At 34.8% G+C, this 18,881-nt stretch overlaps 1 protein-coding gene across 4 annotated transcripts in view; it reads left to right on the top strand.

Moving 5' to 3' along the window:
* TDRD3 (tudor domain containing 3) overlaps positions 1-18,881 on the top strand; it is a 113,554-nt gene that overhangs the window by 76,515 nt on the left and 18,158 nt on the right. For all 4 annotated transcript variants that reach the window (XM_074564530.1, XM_074564546.1, XM_074564553.1 and 1 more), the window contains 2 exons: positions 8,267-9,105; positions 11,059-11,184. In XM_074564530.1, coding sequence (XP_074420631.1) covers positions 8,267-9,105; positions 11,059-11,184 — 965 coding nt within the window. The remainder of the gene's footprint in view (positions 1-8,266; positions 9,106-11,058; positions 11,185-18,881) is intronic.

Genomic DNA, 18,881 nt, shown 5'->3' with positions numbered 1-18,881 from the left:
TTCAAATGAGTTTTCCAAGGAATACTTAGGCATATGCTGAATTGCAGGCTTTTTGTCTCTTTAAGTGTGCTTTTTTTTCTTTGCCAGGTTTGAGAGAACTTGTGCAGTCTGAATTCAAACACATCTTAAAAATTGTTTGGTGAAAGTGTTGTTTTTCTGCAATTTTTATGCCTCTGTGGTTGAAAATAATCTCATTTAAATTCTTAATGATTAGTCGTTTTAAGTTCTATGCAAACTGAGATGATGTGAGTCTTAATAGTGTTTACACAGTGATGCTGTATCTGCAGTGATTATACCACTGTCAACTCTTTTGTAGTGAAGTCTGCATCCAAGTGTTTGCAGAAAACAGGATATATATTACTAGCATATTACTTTTTCATTTAATTTGAACCTGTCAGTTAGCAGTAGAGACAAGTAGTTCTCAGTATTAAAAGAGTAGTGGTCAGAAATGAAAGGCACATCAGGGAAATGGCTAGAAACAACTCAAATATGGAATGTTATATATCCAAGAATAAGATCTCTTCATTGATTTTTCTGCATAGTAACTACTAAGAAGGGCCCAGGTGGACAAATTTTTCTTCATTTATATGTAGCATAGTACAGCCTCCATTCAATATGAAAGAAGATTGATTGTTCTGCAGTATTTTTGTCCCCTCGCTGTCCCGTATGGTCTCTAAAATCCCAGTTTGTTTTTTAGTTATACAGAGAGATGGTCTTTGTATAGGGATAGTGGTTTTGAATAAATGAGCACACCCCTGCTATTACACTAATGCCAATGATCAGGAGCATATGATTACCTGGAATTGCCATATTTATCATTATCACAAGCATTAGGCTTCTGTACCCTTCAGACAGATTGTAATTTCTTCTAAATGACTGAGAGTCTATGTAGGAGCAAAAACAAAAGCACTTTTGCTGAACTGAGGTAAATACTTTTTAATTCTGTGCCGTGCCACATTTTCTTCAAAAACCGCTTATGTTGTCTGGGGAGAAAGTGTCTGAAAAGAAGAATTGTTTCTTTTCAAGCACGCAAAGGACTGATTTGCTTTTCTCTGTGCATCCCTCATTGTTTTTCTTATTTAGTGTTTCTAATGGCACCTGAAACCTCAGTACTGTTGAGAATTTCTAAATTCACGTCTGGATTTGCAGTAACCAGGCAAGGTAGTTCCATTTGTAAACAGGAGCTGCAGAACAGTTGTTCAATTTGTTATCTTTGATTCGGTACCTTTTTGTAGTTGGCTTTAGACCAAGTAGAAAAATACTTATGAATTGAAATACCTTTGTATTTTGTTTCAGAGGTACTTGTGTTCCTTTTTAGAGATAAGACAGCACATTAAGCTTTTTGTTGTTTGGGGTTTTTTTGAAGTACAAATTAGTTATTAGGAAGTAAGTTTTTAGTCTTTTGCCCTTTAGGTAGTGTCTTGTGAGTTTTTTGTGTCATCTCCTTCTTTCAGAGTTAATGAAAAACTGTTATAAGTGATTACAGCTGTCAAAAGTGTTGAACACCTGACTCCATGATCTGCTAGTTCTTTAATTGTAAACCAGCATATACTAAACATGCTCTATTTAAATGAAATGCAAAGAATTAAAACAAACAAGCCTGTAGTTTTATACTGCAGATTTATTTTTTCATTTTAACTGCAAATGCTTGGTGACACCTGTGAAAACATTTCGGTGTTGAAATTAAGTAGTTTAAGTCTTGGTTGGAGGGAGAAACCTGCTGACTGTGAGAGATAACAAAAATAGTAGACACAATTGCTGTCAACTAGCTGCCTTTGCTTGCACTTGGATTATTTCTGCTACTGAACACAAAAGATTTTTTCCATTAATCTTCTTCTTATTTTTCTTTTGTTATGAGGAACAATTCATTCATCTTTGCCAGCTTAAATAAGTAAAGACAAGGATTATCAGGGAGAACAAAACAGTGCCAAGAGCTCTGACTATAGAATTAAGGAATAATGGACAAAATGCTGAGAACCAGGCATGTTTCAGATATTTTCTCTCTCTTCGGTTCTTAGGGACTGAGAACAGGCTGGTGCTTCCATCTGCCCAGGATTCAAAGCCACAAAAGCTTTTGGCAGACACATACATCTTTGAAAGACTCAAGCAAAGATCATTTTTTTTAAAATAATTATTTGTTATTAAATGGGGTAGGTGGTGAGAAACATAACAATGATTTTTGTTAGAGCATTGACCCAGGACGTAGAAGGCCAAAACCTTTTCAGTTTCAGATTGTGCAGAATTGCCTCTTCCGTCCTCCCAAGAGACAGGCTATGCAGAGGATGAACATTTCATGCTCTTCCTGTTAAAATGAACCTCCTCTGCAACAAACTGTAACATTAATGGGTTCGCAGAAAAAGCGCGCGGGAGGTAGCATGTCTGTGTAGTCTGTTAATAGGGACATTTCAGGAGGAGAAAGTCATAGGCTGTAGTCTCGGTTTCTTGCTCCAATAATTAGGCTTTGACTGAAATACAAATTTAGACATTCAGTTTTGATTTATAGGTGGTAAATAAATTCCAGTCCAAGGTTGATTCTTTCAGCAATTAAAGATCATCATTTAAAAAAAAAAATTTTCATTTCTAATCTGAAATTTTCTATACTCAGCTTCTTATTGCTGTATAATATTATGCCTTTCTTGCCATATAGAGCTATCAAAGTTTGCTTTCCTAATAGCTCTTTATAAGACATAACAGACTATATTTTATCTGTTAGGTGCGTGGGTTGAGCTTTTCTAGCCTCTCATCAAAGACTTTTCTTTCAAACTGCTTTCTCTCAACAAGCTCATTTATCAGTTTTCTTTTTCAAATATGCATCCTGTAAGTATAAACCATACTCTTGTAGTGATTTGAATGATGCTGTGTAACATCAGTATCATGTGGACTCTTGCCTCTGCTCACTCTGCATCTTGAGCATCCCACCTAATTTTGCTCCAGTTACCCTTACATTCTCCCCCACTGGTGTTGTCTGCAGGAGATAAGTAACAAAAGAGGTGCTGACTGCATAGGATCATTTGCAAACAATTGCCTTTGTCACAGGTTTTCTTACTTAACTCTTCACCCAAACGTCCCTCAGAAGAAACAGGACTTTAGGGGAGAGTAAGCGTTTATTGCAAGCAGAAGGACGCACAGCCAGACTCTTAGGGACCCAGCCCTGGAGATCGCCGAAGGAACAGCGCTTTTCTGTGCTTTCAGATTTGCCTTTCTGTCATTCTCTTACTTAACTGCTTATGCTTGAGGTAAATGAGGATGTGTGGTGTATGGGGTTTTTTTTGTTTCGTTTTTATATGGTAATGTATTCTTTGGACAATTTGAAGCTGGTACATCTTGTCTAATTTCAACAGTCTTTTTCTTGGTTTAGTCCATTATGATTTATATATTCCCAAAACATCTTAAAGGTTTGAAATAAGTTGGTAATGCAGAAGAATATAATTAAAAAAAAAATTGTTTTATTTCTTGGTCACAGAATTTATTTGAATATCTAGGGGCAAGGTAACTTGTGAGGAAAAAAAGAGTCTGACCTTTTGGAGTTAAAGGGAATTTGTAATATTTGGAATTTACCATTTAGTAGCTGTGTTTTTAACACACAGTGCCCTATTTGCAGTAAGGGATCCGAATTATGAAATAGTCATGTTTATTATGCAGTTTTACTTCTGAAAGTTGAGTTTCAGTCACTGTTAATTGTGAATATCAAGAAAATCAAACTTTTTTTGGTTGTAGTATTATGTTGGCATTGATGACGTGTTAGGAGACTTTCTGTATTTTTATTTTGTCAGCAACTTCTCTTTAAAGATGTGAATGCAAATATAGTAAACTTCATAAATTTAAAGAGGAATAAAAAAAAATCATTTTTTGTTTCAGTACTTTAATCCTGTAAATTCAAGTTTGTAGTGAATCCAGTGGCAGAATGTGTTGGGGTTTTTTTTGCCACTTCTTTATTAATATCGTTGTCCTCCTCAGCTTGTATTTCATTTGTTTCAACAGAAACACGAACTCAGATACCAGTTCCTCAGTGTTACTACATTTTAAAATAATATTGATATTTATGTAACTTGACCGAGCTCTTGAGTAACTGGAATTTCACTCCATGACATGAAGTGTGTGCAAATGTATTATTAATTTCCTTCTAATTTTTTAATCTTTTGGCCAGTACAAAGTAGAACATGGCCTGGGGGTAGCTGTTCAAAGACATGCTTTCACAGAATTGCGTAAAAATATAATTCAAGTTGGAAGAAGAAACCCGAATCGTTGCCACCAATGTGGGAAGGGCTGCTGTCTTTGAGTTTAACCACGTTATTAAACACGATAAAATCCATGGGAGAGAGCTGCAGGATACCATACTGCCTAAATTCCATTGTGCTTTTTAAATTGTATTGGCTGGGATTTCCAGCTGTAGCAGGTCCTGCTGGCTTCTTGTAAGAGAGGGCATGTGTTTGGTTCTGTATGGTCGTCTTGGGTCATCACACACAAAGACTAAAATGAGTAAAATAACTAAGTGATGGTTTCAAACTGAGAAAACACTAGTCATCATCTTAAAACTACCCAGCAGATGACAAAAACCTTGTCATTAATTTTGAAAAGGATTCTTTCCAGACCATGTTCCTAAACATCTGGTTACAGTGATGATGCATCTCGCTGTTTGACAGAATAGCGTACCAAATCTTCTTGTTAAATGCAAAATTAATATTTGTTTTTTACTACCCTGTAGGAACTATTACTTTTCTGGGAACATAAGCTAATGGTTTGTTGGGAGTAGGGAAAGAAGTAGAAGCAAGGAACAGCAGCTGCAATAGACAATCTGTGAATAACTTCCCTCATCACTTAACTTTTTCTATTAAAGAAGCTGTAGATTCCCTTCAGTTTTTTGGTGATGAGGCCAGACAGGGCAAATTCATGAACAACCTGTAATATTCTCATCTCTAGGCTTTTTTTTTTTTTCATTGACTGCGGTTGACAAAGTAACATTTACTGTTGTTTGGCAGTTTCCATTTGGGAATGGGTCATGCTTGAATGTTAAACAATGGGTTAACATGTCCTGCTCATTCATGGCTGTTGTGTATGATGTAGTCCCCTGGGAAGCTTAAAGTACAATAACTGCATCTTTGTAGAAGACATCATTTTACTAGATTTTACATCTGTTAGAGAAATATTGGATGTTTTGTGAGCAGCTTTTACATGTCTCAGTGAATAGACCTACAAAAAGATGCATATTTTCACTGTTTGGAAATTCTCTAGTCTCTTTCCATGCTGTCTAACATCGAGTATTATTTTAGTTTTCCTATACTATTTAAAATAAATACTGTAACTGAAAGTTCTGACACACTTTAAAGTCAGCTTGTTGCTTTTATATCGTGATCACATTATGTTGGATATAAATAATTTATTGGATCATCCAATAGTCCTGGGTTTGCAACTGATATGTTAGAAATCTGTTTTTGTTAAATAGATCTGCAACAGATGGCTTTTTCTGTTAACATATTGCTAGAATTTCTGTTGTTTGAAAAAAGGAGAAAATACATAATTTGTCCTAACTACTTAGTTCTGGGTGGAGCTATTCATGCCAATGCTTAAATACGTTGCTATTTTTTCTTAGCAGTTATTCTGTTTTAAATCTCCATGCTTCATTGTGGAACAGGGGGTTATAACTAAATGAAACTTCTTAAAGTCCTATTTTACAGGTAATTCTTTTTAATTAGGTGGATAGCACTGGAGTTATTTCTTTGTAGATTTTGAAGATTAATATTGTGTTTCTAAAGACAGAAAATACTGTCTCACATGAGAGTGCTTGTAACTTTTTATTGGAAAGCAGGTCAAAGAGGTGGAAGAAGGGTAGAAGAGAAGATCTCTGCAGCTGTGTGACTGAAGTAGGTTGCTTGGAGATCTATTATATCCAGATATTTTCAGTGTCCAGTAAAACTAGTTATTTTCATTGAGGCGTGTAGACAATAGCTAAAATTACTTATTACATGGTATGAAATCGAATAGAAATTTCAGTAATTTTTTTTCCAATTATAGAAAAATATGTATATCTTTCAGTTTTTCCTCAAGGCTTTAACTAAAGTATTATATCTGTTCTGCATGCTTTGGGGATAAGTCTTGAAGTTGTAGAGTCCTTGTATGTACTAGACGCTGTGTGAGGTCACCGCCTGGCTCAGCTCAGAAAATGTTTCTTTATTTAGAAAACGGTCAAAGGACGGCCCTCAAGACGAAACGTTTAAATTTTAAGTTAAACCTAAAATCCTGCCAGCTGGCAAAATACTAACATGCCAAATCTAGTCTTTAGCCCATTTCTACTTTTACCATTGGAACAACTTTCCCCTGTGTGAATGAATTGGTTTAATGGATTTCATGTTACAAAATACTAAATAAGATGATTTATAATGAAGTCTCTTAGAATTATATACACACCTTTCTTGAATGGCGTATACAAGTCAGTAAACATTCAGAGGTCATCAAACAGTTCAATCATTTTATGTGTAGTTAACATTAGGAATAGACACGTGAGTTTAGGTTGAGAATAGGAAGAGTGGAAGCCCAAGAATTTTATTACCAGAGGAGAAGAGGTATAAATTAAGAATATAATGAAGGAAGACTGTTAATTAGGAAGATAAACCTTTCTAGATGATAGGAAATCTAGAAGATTGGTATGTGTTATACAGACGTGGAAAGTGTAATGAAGATACTTACAGAAAAGTTACAGATATAAAACAAAGAAAAACAGTATTTTCATGTTCTGTTTGTAAAGAAAAGATAAAGAGGTACTTCTAAACTTGAAGGATTTCATCCAAAATTTTAAGCATTACAAGATTGAAAAAGTCATCTTTTCAATTTTAAAAAGACAACGAAGATCTATGAAACTCTTGGTTCTTTGAGTCATACATATTTGCATATGCAGGCATTAAAAACATTATTGGTTTCAAATATATTTTGCAATAAGATGTGTTTTTTTCATGATTATGATTGTGCTAAGCCTCATGTATGCTTATGTCACTTTAAAAAAACAAAACACTAGATCATTTTAGTCAAACCTATTTTATTTCTAAAAATTAGGGTAAATGTATTTAAAAGTAAAACTAGATTTTTATTAGCCAGTGTAGTCAATTAAATTGATAAAAATTCTGTGAGCTTTTAATAACAATGTAATGCTTGGAAGTTTTTTGGAGGGGGGGTAATTTAAAAGGCTAAAATTTACATTTTAATTTTAACTCTTACCTTGTAGCAAGTAATTATGAACATTTTTACATGTGTTGTCAGACATCAGCATTCATTGTTTCTAGTGGTAACATGTAAACTGAAGTTCTTAGTTTTTCCTTCCCATAGGCCTGTACTTAGGGCCAGGCAGCAGAGAGCCTGAGTGCGTAGTCCCACCAGGCCCCTGCACACACACCAGAGTCATACACACAGTGCATACATGGCCAACTGCCCTGGATGGACATAGGCAAGAGAATGACAGCTTTGCAGACACCCACATGACACAAAATTGCTCATATAAACATGAATGGCTCTCATGGGTTTATGCTTTCCTTTTCAATCAGGTTCAAAGTCTGCTAGCAGATCTCATACCCGGACACCAATTCCCCTCCTCCCCAGCACCCCATAGCAAGTTCGCTCGTTCTCATGAGATCCATGATAATCTTGTTTTTCTTCTCATCAGTTAGAGTTCTGGTTGAATCTCTTGAAGGTAATGCTTGAGCAGTTCCTGTTATGGCTCATTGATCAGGGTCTCCAGAGTTCTGGGCTTTATTACTGTTCCCGTTATCTACAGTTTGTCAGCTGTGTTCTTTTTTTGACTTCTGTTTCTTGCCTTTGACTTTTATGCTCAATACCTGTTAACAAGTTATTTTTACAGAAAGTTTCAATTCAGATTAAAAGTATTCCCTCTTCCTCCTAATTTTCCTCCCTTTTCCTTTCTCCATGTTGGAATTCTATTTTTCTGTCTTAATTGGCTGTTATTCAAGTGAGTTATTGGTGTCCATAGGGAGAAACGAGTAACCTCCTGGAAATTTGTGCCCAGCTTTTCTCATACTGGTAGGTGTTTTGGTTCTGAGTAGAGTCCAAAGTAGTGTATGCTTTCCAAAAACTAGGAATTACAGTTCAAATGTCTTTGCTAAATTTTCTATGTACTTTTCCATTTCTGTATCACAAAGGTAAATACTGCATACTTTTCTAAATAATACTGTTGCTTTATCAGTTAGGGTCTGAAACACTATTTCTAAAATATGTTTATGTGAAATGTGTTAATAATTGAAATATTTTTTTTTCTTTCTAGAACCAAAATTGCAATTTCAGCCACCACATCAAGTACAGCACAAAGTTATGAATACAGAACAGAACGGCATCAAAGAGAATCATACAAGACACATTTCTCGCAATGACATGAGACAACCGAGGAATGAGAAACCCCCTCGTTTTCAAAGGGATATTCAAAATTCAAGGCAGGCTTTGGAAAGTGGTGGGTTACCAAGAAACAGAGGTCCTGAAAGGCACAACTCTTTAGAACATTGGACAGATGAAAAAAATAAAAGTGACAGACATTATCCTAGAAATGATAGGCCAAAGGATTTGGGTTATCCCATAACCACTCACCAGAGTGATATTAATTTCAAAAAAAGGGATAACAATATGCAAAACAGAGTAGGAAAAGGGGTGTCTTTCACAGAATTCAAGGAGAACTCTGCTGCTCAAGATTCTACAGACAACAATAACCAGAAACGTGGGAAAAGGGAAAACCAAATACACAATTCTGAAAATTTTTGTGATAGGAAGGCACGAACAATAAGTAGTGAAGCCTTTATGGTAAAAAGTGAGCAACATTTTGGTATTAATAACGACTACCAAAATGCTGGCAGAACTGATAATTTTAATGCTGTACCAAATGGAGATACTGAACATCATCAGAAGGGAAGGCGAGTAGGACCTATCAAATCATCAGGACCCACTGCGATCCCATCTTTTGATGATAAAATGTTGTATTACAACACCGGTCCCAAAAGGAGATCTGGCCCCATCAAACCAGAGAAAATATTAGAACCATCAGTTCACATGGAGTACGGAAAAAGTTGGAGACCAGGGGATGAATGTTTCGCTCTTTATTGGGAAGACAACAAGGTATGCTTCTGCCAAATGAGAATTACCTCAAATTGTACCTTTTGTTTTCTTACATACATGTGGGAGATCCAGCACGCCAGCACAGAGACACGGGGCTTAGTTCATAGGTGTCTAGCATGCTTCTTGGCTAGCTGCTTGTTCTATTTTTTTTTTAATTTACTTAGGAGATATGTCGCTTGTGTTCATTGTGTGAAACTTTTAAGTGCTTAAATTAAGTAATCTTGAAGGTGATTGTTTCTCTGATTTAGGTGGAGTTTAGGATGACTAAGCTCCTAACTGAAGCATTTAAGTGACAAAAATTCGAAGGTATGAATATGGATCTGGGTTCCCATATTCTTTTCCAAGGAACAAGAAACAGGATACTCTGCTATATCTAGAATAGTCTGTAATGGTAAATGTGTAATGCCTTTTTCTGGAATTAAGTCAGTGCGCAACCCTTACTAGCTCAAGGGAAGACTGCAGGAACAGGGCTGTTTAAAAAAAAAAACAACTGCCTCTTGTTTGAATCATTGCAGAAAGGAAACAGCAAAAGGGTTATTTTTTATTATCACTAGTAGACTGTTAGCTGAAGTATTTGTGGAACAAATGAGTTATGCTGCATGATAGCTTTGTTTTACTGATTTTTAAAAGTTTAAATACTTTCTCTTCAGCTGTTTTTCCTATTGATAAGATTTCTCTTGCAGCAGGACACTTTCTTTTCATCTTCTCCTCCTTTGCTAAAATGTTTTAGGCTATTTTCTTTGACTTGTTATTATCTGTTGAGGAGTTCTGTCACTCTCCTTGGGTAGTTTCTTCAGTTTTTGACCCTTTCAAATAATCTGAGAACTACCTTAAATATTATTGTTCTTTGAAAAGGTTTTATTCCCACTCTTTTCTGTCTTTTTTTTTGTTTATTTTATATTTATGTAAGGTTTTTTTTCTTCCTTTTTTTGGGTCTTTTTAACAGGAACTAGATAGTGTTAGCTCAGCAGCACGACTTTGTTTTTCTCTCTCTTGCTTGTATACTAAAGCAGATAAGGCATGCAAAATTTTTGGTAGTGGCAACATATAGTGAGTTGACTTTCTGAAATAGGAATAGGAATATGTAATGACATATTATGGAATTGTTTCCTATTTTGAGAAGCATTTTTGCATTACTGTGAGATGAGTTTTTGAAATTCTGGAAAGTATGAAACTTGCAAAATAAGTAGATATGAGGTAATCCCAGACTGTTACCTGAAGAGTACTCATCACGTTAGAAGGGGTTTTTTTGGAGGGTTGTTGGTTTTTCTGTAGGTACAGCTGCTCTCATCTAGGACAATTTTGAAATGTGATGCTAAAATACAGTACTGAGCTTAACCATGTTAGGATGCAATGATTTCTTTGTGTTCAATAAGATAAAAGTGATTGAATATCTTCAGGAAAGCTGTGATCTATGTTTGCATAAATGTAAACAAAAAAAAAATTAATTTTTATGTTTAGAAAATGAACTTTTTGAAGGGGCAGTTTTATCATAATTTATTGTGTGTTAAAATAGGTATATATTAGTATTTACAGTGTGTATGGCTGATAGCCACTTACTGATACGTGTATTTTAAGAAAAAGTCCTATAGTAACATTTCTCTTTATACAACAGTGTTTGTGTTAGTGATGAATTTGTTCAGCTTTCAGAGACATGAAAACAAGTCTTTTAAATGTTCAGTCTAATTTCATAAGCTGCATGTTTTCTCAGTGAGTATTCTAAATACATTCTACTGTGTCCTTGTAGTCTACCGTGTGAAAGTTTAATACAACTGGTTTAATATCTGGTACAAATCTTATCCAAAACAAAATGCTGACTAAGACTAAATTTGTATCTCTTTTATATATATGTGTGTGTGTGTACACACACATACATATATCAAAAGGTAGTTGTTAAGCTGTTTGTGATATTTCAGGTAGTTTTTTATGACCTTTGAAAATTTCTCTTTTAAGTTCTACCGGGCAGAAATAGAAGCTCTCCATTCTTCTGGGACAACTGCAGTTGTTAAATTCTGTGATTATGGAAATTACGAAGAGGTGCTTCTCAGCAACATCAGGCCTGTTCATGCGGACACATGGGTATGTGATAACAAATTGTATTAAAAAACATAAACTACATAAGTCTGTACAAAATATGTAACCTTTCAGGAATTAATGCCTACTCATGCAAAGAGTCCTAATTGCATATGTAGAAAAATATTTAAACAAATACACGAACAAAATCTCAACTTCTAGTTGTCTATATGAAACATAAAAGTGTATTATTGTGTGGTATTCTTCCTGTATAATAAATTTTAATTGTATTGTTTGAAAATGAATAATGAACCTGTCAGCCAACAGTTTTATGCATATTTTCTCTCTAAAACTTGTTTCTTACTCTATTAAACACAGTTTTCTGTTTTATTTAATGTACGTTGTATGTTGTTCTGTAAAGGTTAGGAAACAGTCTTTTAGAATTTATATTCTGAAGGTTTTTACTACTTGTGTATGTATGGCTAAAAATAGACATATCACTTTATTTTGTGTCATGATTTATTCTTGTTTCAATGATTTCTTCTTTGCCAAATATTGTGGTGGAGGTATATGCCTCAAAATCTGTTTTATGAGGTTTAGAATGTATTAGCCTTATGGAAGTTGGAAATTTTCAAAAACGTTATTTGTGAATGTCATGGGAAATGGAGGTATGTTTTGATCTTTGTTTTTAGAAAAATATCAGGAGTGCACAATTCTTCACTGTTTACTCTTACTATAAAAAGCTGCACAAAAGGTAGTCCTATTTGAATATTAATTCCTTAATGATTAGTTGACTGTGCTTATTTTCATTTTTTTTTTTTTTTATCTCTGGGTCATATAGCCATATAGTACTGCTGCAGAAGCTGAGCAGTCAGCTACCGTTCCCTGCCAGTGGTCTTTTAACTTGTGTTCTTGCTGTAGCTCTCAGATGCCCTTACAACCTCAGAGATGGCCTTTTTGTACTTAAAAAGATATCTGAAGCTCTTCCCAGCTGATGCATTGTAGTTTCTGTGATTTTTTTCCCTTTTTTTTTCCCTTCATTTTATCCCAATAGCTGAGCTGTAAGGTGCTTGTTTCTTACTGTATGGTTGTGCTTGTTTTGACCCTTTTTCTGGGTTAATAATCAGCCTTTTCTTCACGCTTTTGATTACAATCTTGAGGAGTGGCTTTTATTTTACTTTAACGCTACGAAAGTTAGCTCTCAGCCTGAGAACTTGAGCTGACGTTAAGACTAAGTTGGACTTGTAGTGAGGTGCCAACCTGAAGCAGTGGTCCTTCTTCCGGCCTCTTCTTCCTGTCTCAACCACATGTTCCTCCTGTTCCCTCTCCTCCCATGTTGGATCATCAGTCCTGTAGCCACAGGATGAGTGAAATGAAATGGGCCACTTTGAGTTCCTTTGTTAAAGATGACACAAGATGGTGGGACAATATATGGAAAGGGGATTCTGCTGCTGAAGTAGCATAGTCCTAAGGTTGTGCTGCATCCTGATCTAGTCATTGACGCTTCCTCAGTTCTTACCGGGGAGAAATAAGGATTTTCCAAGGACCTTTCAGTCCATTCAGAAATGAAAGATACCTGATAATCTTTCTCAAAGTTCCTTTTACTCTCAAGGAGCCTAAGTGAATAGCATAAATTCAGACAAGTAAATTTAGATCATTATAGTTATATAAGACAAATACCAACCAAGAACTTCACAGTAAACACCTTTTTTTATGGTTTCTTTCCAAGGTTTTACTATTTTGTTGCTAAAAGGTCCTTGCAGCTATAGGATTTTTGCAGGAGAAAGTCGATTAGCACTTGGCTCTTCACTTTTTTTGTGTTTGGTTGCTAACTCTAGTCCTCATTATGCATTTACAGTTCTTAATCACCCATCGGAGTCATGCTCTGATACTCAGGTTTGTCTTTTAAGCTGAACACTGCTCGTCATTTTTCTTTGTTTCAGTGTTCATATTAATAGATAAATCTACATGGCACACACAAATGCAAAATGAAATTCTCATGCTGCTTAATACATAGTTCTTTGTCATAAGATTTAAGTAACTGATATTCCCTGTTTACAAGAGAACAAAACAGGATTTTAAGCTGACTTCTATAGTTACTTTTCTTTTACTGATTGATGTTATCAGCAACAATGAACTTGTTTTATTAGATGTGTTATGCTGATTTTTATTTCAGTCCTTCCAAGTAACTTCCAGATAGCTAAGTCTTTTTTAGCTGTTTGTACTGAAGACTTGTTACCATTGTAGAAATATACTGTGTGTGAGTTCTGATGTCCTAATATTGCCAGTTTTTCAGACTCCTTTTTGAAAGAGTTATTGATGTTAAGAAAAGATTTAGTGAATTGACTTAAAGGCATAAATTCAGTCTATGTGTTATAATTGATTATTCTTTACTGTTTTCTCCAGCACACTTTTTGGTACTCGTGTGTTGAATTTAAATTTTTTTTCCAACAAATATAAACCGGTCAAAGTATACCACTGGGAGGAAGGAAAAAAAAAAAAAAAGGGCAAAAAGTTGTTCAACTAGTCACTTGAAAGAACAGCCAAAGTATCACAGTGCCTTTATTTTGATGACATGACCTATTGTTTAAGCATCCAACCTTTGGTCTACGTTTGACAACCTTTATAATTATCAAAAATAGTAAATTAATGAAAAATCTTTACATTAGTAGGTTTAATATAATTTCATTTTCTCTTTACCCCCTGCTGTGGTTGACGTTCTGCTCTCTGTTCCTAATTACTCTAATAATGAACTGCAATAGTGCAAGTTTTGTGGTTGTGGTGGTTTTTGTTTAGGTTTGGGGTTTTTTTAGTGTTTTGTTTTCTTCTCTTGACTGTAGATCGAATCTGCCTGATATTCTCAGGATACATTGTGCTTTCTACTTTAATGGAAAAAGTGTTAACTAGGTTACCTTAAGACTCCTTGATTGTATACTGTCCATCACCCAGTTTGCCCTGAGACCTTGAAAGTTTTCAGTCCCCCTGACACCTAACATGCTGCTATTTATCTTTCTGATGGCTAGAAATATAGAAGATAAAGCTGTGTGATTTACGTAAGATAAACCAAAAAGCCGGTGGGGATTTTTTTTTTATCAATAATCACGTACAATACTCATATATGTAAGAACACTAAAACTGTTGGTTTTTTTTCTTATTGCTTGCAAAATATGTCTTAGGTATGCAATTCCTAAATAATTTTAATAATAAATCACATCTGGATTCCATGGTTTTAGAGTTCTAAGTGTCTTGGATGTAACGCTACAATGCTGTATCCTTCTATTTCCCTCAATGTAGCAGGGGTCACTTAATGAAAATATTATAATTCCAATGAAAAAAAAAAATCACTGAAAAGCCACTGTAGAAAATAGAACTGCTTGGTTTTTTCATGTAAAATATGTAAGATTATACTAACAACTGAAAAGCATGAACCGTTAAGGGCCTTTGTGCTCACTTAATAAATAGTCTGTTCTGTGGAAAAAAAAATTAAATAAAGTCAAGATAATACTTTAAAATTTAAGTCTTAATTTTATTCTCTAACTTGTAGGATTTTCTTTCCTTAATAAATTATGAAAATGTGTAGCCTAAGTGCTTATCTTGTGACATTTTTCCTCAAAGTCCTTGCTTTCCCTTTTCCATTCTGCATTTCCTTAGTGATGTGATAGGCTTTGTGCTGCCATTTACACTATGATTACCCTTCTTTTTTTGTTTTCTGTTATTATATGAAGGAAATAAAGATTGCGGTTTTCCCACCTATATATGTTATGGCCTTATTGTGATTGCTCTCAAAACAACCTAGAATTCATATGAACTTTTTACTTTCACTTAAAAATACTAATTGTGAAGTGAAGTATGTAGTTTAGTTTCCTCTTCCTTTATTTCTGCCTAAAGAGGTAAGAAGGCAAAAGTTATTATTAAGGTATGTATAATCCTAGTTCTTCTATAATCTGTTTCGTTCTGTGGAGACTGAAAAAGTACTTTTCAGCTTTTCTCAATTCATTCCTCCAGTAAAGAATGAGTTGAGGAAAGAAAATAGCAAAGGGGTCTTGGATTACAGTTAATTCGTGCTGGCAGAAATTTGAGAGCTCAAATTTGGTAATGTGTCTTCTACCTCACAGAGCTCTAAGAGCTTCTACGGGTGTTGAGTTACCTTAAATCAAGCTATAATTCAGGGCTTTCTTATACCTGTTGCCTGTTTCAGGTAAGTAAAGTAAAATCCTGTGAGTTTTCTGAAGGTGTTCAAACCTCTCTCCAGCAATGTAGAGCGCAACACTAAAACACACTGAATCATAAAGACTTAAAGCTGCCTCTTTAAGCTGGAGAACACTTTTTGACTATCTGTTTTATGGAGGTTTTGAACCCATTCCGATGTCTTGATTTATGACAGAGGAATACTTATTTGAAGGATTGGGTGCCATTTCTTTGTGGCTCTTCAGCCTGGACAGCCTTGGCATCACACTGTGATCTTTCTGTGTTGTGGGTCAAGCAGGAAGTCTTTCCCATTGAATAATTAAGTAGGTGCAGTAGATAAATGTGTCTTGGTTGGATCTCTTATCTAGCTTCTGTCCACATTGACTATACTAAAAAGAAGGCTGTTAAAAGAGAATTGTACGGTCTCTTTAACCAGTTCTAAGATTACTATAGAAAAAATGTCCCTTAAATAGTTGCATCAGACAGGAATTTGATGTCTTTAGTTCTTTGGCTTCAGTACTGGTAGGAAAATCTCTAGAATAATTTTACAGTTCATAATTACTTATTGACTAAATGAATTAGATGAAGGCTGAGTATGTTGGACTACCTTTCTTCCTGAGTGGTGGTGCATATTTGTTAATTAATTTTAATCTAAAAAGTTACTAGTGTGGATTTAGTTTCTACAAAAGGCTGTCTTTCTGCTTTATTAAAACACTTCAGATTTAGGCAGTTATTTTTTTGGGATATGCCTTGTTTTCCATCTCGCCTGTATGTGGTGATTTCAGTTGCCTTTTTTTTTTTTATTTTTTTATTTTTAACTTTCTTTCCAGTAAGTAAAAAAGTCTCTGGTAATGTTGCCTTAAATTCTTATCACATCTTTTGCAGAGCATTGTCATGCATGCCTTTACACAAAATTAACCTTCAGGTTCTGTCAGGATAATTCTTTACGTAATTTATTTATTTCCCAGCCGTCTTTTAAGAGGCAGTATTCAGAGACAAGTGTTGCGGAAAACATTTATCCTGATAAACTACTAGTAAGTATTTTTCTGTAGCACCTCTTTCCTCTGAGAAACAACACAGTTTTTCAGACTTTAGCTTGGTGCATCCATGTTGGAATATAGACAAATGATCACAATTTAAGTTAACTATTCCTCTGAAAGTTACTGGCCCTTAGCTGAAATGTAGGAACTGACATTTAAAGGTGGTTAAGGAACTGCATTTTATTTTTTAATAAACTAAAAGCAGGCGAATTTCAATTGAGAGGAGGTAATTTATTAGTAAGTGGGCATAAAACAATGGCTTTCATTTTTCTGTCTGTATCATTAGGCATTGCAAAATATGTTTGATTCTTCCACTTGAGCATTTCATATTCATCAGACTATGAACTATCATTGCAAATTATTGCCAGCTGTACAAATCAGATTAAGGACCCGTTCTTCTTGGAGTTTGTAGTTACTGAAAAAAGTTGTGACACTTAAAGAAAAACACTTGGAGCATTACACTGTTCTTCTCCCCCTCCTTCCCCTCCCTTTAGTTATTAAATGTAGTGACTTGCAGTTTTGAGATAGCATAGTTTAACCTTATTTTAAGTATTGGATTTGATCCTGTTATCACGTGACAAAAGTTCTCCAGATTCTTTTTTTGATACTCCTAAAAGGATTTAATGCTCGGGCTTCTCAGGATTGTGTGTGTTGAGGTTTGAACATGTTGAGTCTGTGAGAGAAGTTTGATGTGTAAAAATGTCTGGACTATTCTTGCCATCACCATTGCTCTTCTGATTTCCCCATGTCTTTTATGTTTTGGTGTTCTGAGTTTGTCCACTTTTGATAGATTAATTTAAAGGATTTGAATTAAAGAGGAAAGTGGAGGAACTGGTGTAATATTCCTGACTGATTGCTTTCTAGGGAAGAGAGACGTGATACTGTTGGCTTGATATTGCAGAAGAGAAGCTATGATAAACCTAATTTGTAGTGGGGTCTGTGTCTGTGGCTCCAGATCTGACTCCCTCTTACTGTATACAGCGTGTGTGGAATAGACACATCATTTAATGTACTGAAGTTTCCTTGTACAGGCATGGTTAATATCTGGAATGCTTGGGTTGTTTTTTTTTCCTTGTTTTCCTTTTTTTTTTCTTTTTTTTTTCTTTTATACTCGCAGCTGTTGTCAGTAATAATACCTGTAAACCATAATGTAAGGAAAAAAACCCCAAACAAACAGAAACCAACCAACCAAACAAAAAAACAACTCCAAAGTTGACTGTGAAGACAATTTTTTGCAAAAGGGTGATTTGTTTTTTCATCATAAATGTTAAAGCACATGAAATTACTCCTTTTTGGGGTTTTTGTGGGTTGTTTTGTTGTTGTTTTGGGTTTTTTTTTTTTCAGTGGTTTTGGATTGGGGGGGCGGGGATTGGTTTTCTGGGTTGATTTGAGTTGTGTTTTTCTGCTTCTGTTGGCTTACTTTCATAGAGTAAATTTTGTAAGGTTTGTAACAATGACAGGGACTCTACTCATGCTTTATTTTCTTCATATTAGTGACATCATTTGCAGGTTTCATGTCCCAAGAGAGACATTTATTGACTCTTATTAATTGAGTGCATGGGGATGTCTGAGCTAGACACAATTGTTCTGATTGTCAGAGAATAACAGCAATTAATCAGATTTTCTCAGAATATCTTTAGAGAGCATCAACAGAAGAGGAAATGTTTTGGTCTGACATCTTTCCTACAAAATTTGCTTGCTTTCTCATAATTTGATTGGTATATCTGGATTTTCAAAGTTTAGAGAAGTAGTATTTGCTTCAACCTTACACAGAGCATATAATATCTTTGCTAAGTTAGTCAAGAAGCATTTTTTATAAGTATAAAACTGACTAATTGTTTTAATTTACTGAGGGGAGATAAAATTTCAAAGATTTTGAGATTAATTCCGTATTCCTTTTAAAAATTAAGTGTGGTGTTGAAGAGCTCTTTGCCAAAGTGGAATACCTATTTCCCTAATGAGAGCAAGAGTTGGTTAACAAGAAAGCAATAAATATGTGATGGCTATATAGAGGGTTTTTTGTTTGGTTTTTTTTTTCTTCATGTTTTGTGGATTTATTGTGTATGTCCCACATTCTGAACATCAAACATCATAGGATCTTGTAACTTGGGACATGCTATCCTGCTGGAGGATATCAGGAATATCTTGATTGCTCAGAAAGATTGTTTCAAATTCTCCTGTGCTTATGAAGCACGTTTTGTCAGTGGTCTTTTTGTTTTTGTTCTTTCATTAACCTATACGTGCCAAGTATTTTTGTTAGTACCTAGTTGGAAATGTTATTTCTGACTTCTTATGGAAATCTTGAGAGTTTATTTCACTTAAGTTTATTTCAGTAGACGTAAAATCTGTTGCTGAAAAGGTTTGTGTAGTTATGTCATAGTATCCTGTTTCCTTTTTTAATTTGTTCCTTGGGTTGATCTGTTTTCTGATCTGGGGATTTTCGTTCTTTCCCTACATCATATTTGCTCATTCATATAGGACTTCCAATGTGGGTCAAATGGCATATAGGAGAAAATGAAAACAATAGTGTTTAGT

This window comes from Larus michahellis, chromosome 1 (genome assembly GCF_964199755.1).
Source record: "Larus michahellis chromosome 1, bLarMic1.1, whole genome shotgun sequence".
Classification (NCBI taxonomy): Eukaryota; Metazoa; Chordata; class Aves; order Charadriiformes; family Laridae; genus Larus; species Larus michahellis.
The sequence above is the reverse complement of the archived record's forward strand: the minus strand, read 5'-3'. Positions and strand labels throughout refer to the sequence as shown.